Source organism: Belonocnema kinseyi, chromosome 10 (genome assembly GCF_010883055.1).
Source record: "Belonocnema kinseyi isolate 2016_QV_RU_SX_M_011 chromosome 10, B_treatae_v1, whole genome shotgun sequence".
Taxonomy (NCBI): Eukaryota; Metazoa; Arthropoda; class Insecta; order Hymenoptera; family Cynipidae; genus Belonocnema; species Belonocnema kinseyi.
The window spans coordinates 101,460,463-101,462,395 of record NC_046666.1 but is presented as its reverse complement, the minus strand read 5'-3'; the positions used below and the strand labels follow the sequence as shown (position 1 = coordinate 101,462,395).

The following is a 1,933-nucleotide window of genomic DNA, read 5'->3' as shown; positions in this document are numbered from 1 at the left end:
GCTGCCTCCTGACAAAACTAGTGAAAAATGCTATAAGTATCAACCGGATGTAAGCGTAAAAACAGTTATATGCATAATATGTGAAGCGGTATATCACAAAAGTGAGTATGATAGGTTATCTATCAAGAAGTATGCTGGAAACAACTTGGTAATGTGTCTTGAACATAACCAACCAAACCTAACCTCAAAAATTTCGGAGGGAAATCTAAGTGAGTCAACTAGATATTTAATTGCGCAAATAAAAACAAAAGTACATGGCAACTGCAAAAGGAGTTGCTTGATGAAATATCTGATAAAACACTAGATCTTCATAATTCAACAATTTTTGATCCAGAGGTCCAACAGCAACAAGAATGCCAGCTTACCGAAAACACACTATTAAAAGCACTGAACAAGGAACTGAGTGAAAAAAATGAATTACTTCGTGAACTTCTAACTTTGCAAAAAACCACAGCAATAAACAAGGCAACTTATGCTGAAGTTACCTTAAACATAAAACAAAAACCAAAAACGATACCTAAAATTATTGTCAAAAACACTAATAAAAAAAAACAGTGATAACACAAATATAAAGAAAAGCATTACACCTATTAACAAAAGACAAAAGTATTCAAGGTAAAGATGTGATTATTTAAAAAAATGATATAATTATAAATTGTGTTGTTTGCGAAAGTGTAATAGCTGCTGAAAAATTACTAAAAAGTGAACTGGATAAAAATTGTGAAATTACAACTGAAAAATTAAATAATTCAAAGATAAAAATAGTTAACATAGATAACTCTACAAACATGGATTTAGAAACAATTGAAAATGACATAAATATAAGAAACTTCAGGAATTTTAATGATAAGGGAAAAGTTCTTCACATATACACTGTGAAAGAAAAAGGATTAACCAGTGTAATAATGGAAGTTAATACTGAAGTTTATAAATATATCAGAGAAAAGAACAATAGAATCTTAGTTGGTTACCAAAGCTGCAAAGTTTTTGACGTAATTAATGTCAAACCTTGTCATAATTGTGGTGGTTTTGGACATAGTACAATTAAATGTAGGAACAGTTTAGTATGTTTGCGCTGCTCACTGAAATACAAAACATGTGATTGCAACACTAACACCATTAAGTGTCCAAATTGTTCATATAGTAATGATAAATACAACACAGTTTATAATACAAATCACTCTGCTTTTGATCATAACAAATGTGAAATTTATAATAAAAAAATAAAAAGATACATAACCTCAACGGATCATCCACTGCAACCTACATTACCTACAATCAACAATACATATAATTATCGACAACAGAGGCGAAACAACAGATTTGACTCACCGTTACCAACTGTACTAAAAACAAATGTATCACAACCTCAAGACTCAACTAATAAGGAAGAGTTATAATGGCACAACACATCAACTTCATTGAAGACATTCAGAACCAAGTTATCAAACATGAAGGTGTGTATCACAATATAAAATCTCTCAATTAGGATGGAACCATTAAAGACAATCGCATCTTATATGTAAATGTTCGTAGTATTAACCATAATTTGGATAAACTCGACATTCTTATTAAGAGATTAAAAATTAAACCGTATGTTATAGTATACGCCGAATCATGGAACATTGATAATATAGATTTATATAAACTACAAGGCTTTAAAACCTACTATAATGAAAGTAACCTAAACAAATCAGACGGAGTAATTATTTTTATAAATGATTGTGTCAAAGAGACTACAGAAATGGTACAAATAGTACCATCTGATTATTGGCGACTTTAACATTCATATTTTAAAATAAAATATTATTGGTGAAGCTTTCTTAAACAATCTACTTGAAAAAGGTTTTTATCCAGATTTCATTGGTATAACTAGACCATTGAATGAAAGTGGAAAAGGATCATGCATTGATAATATATTTATAAAGAATAA

The 1,933-nt window shown here is 29.6% G+C and overlaps 1 protein-coding gene across 1 annotated transcript in view; it reads right to left on the bottom strand.

The window, feature by feature from the left end:
• Positions 1-1,123, bottom strand: part of LOC117181510 — a 31,568-nt gene extending 30,445 nt beyond the window's left edge. Inside the window, exon 1 of the mRNA XM_033374266.1 lies at positions 1,009-1,123. Within this exon, the coding sequence (XP_033230157.1) occupies positions 1,009-1,037 (29 nt within the window). The 5' untranslated portion in view covers positions 1,038-1,123. The remainder of the gene's footprint in view (positions 1-1,008) is intronic.
• Between the last annotated feature and the right edge of the window lie 810 nt (positions 1,124-1,933).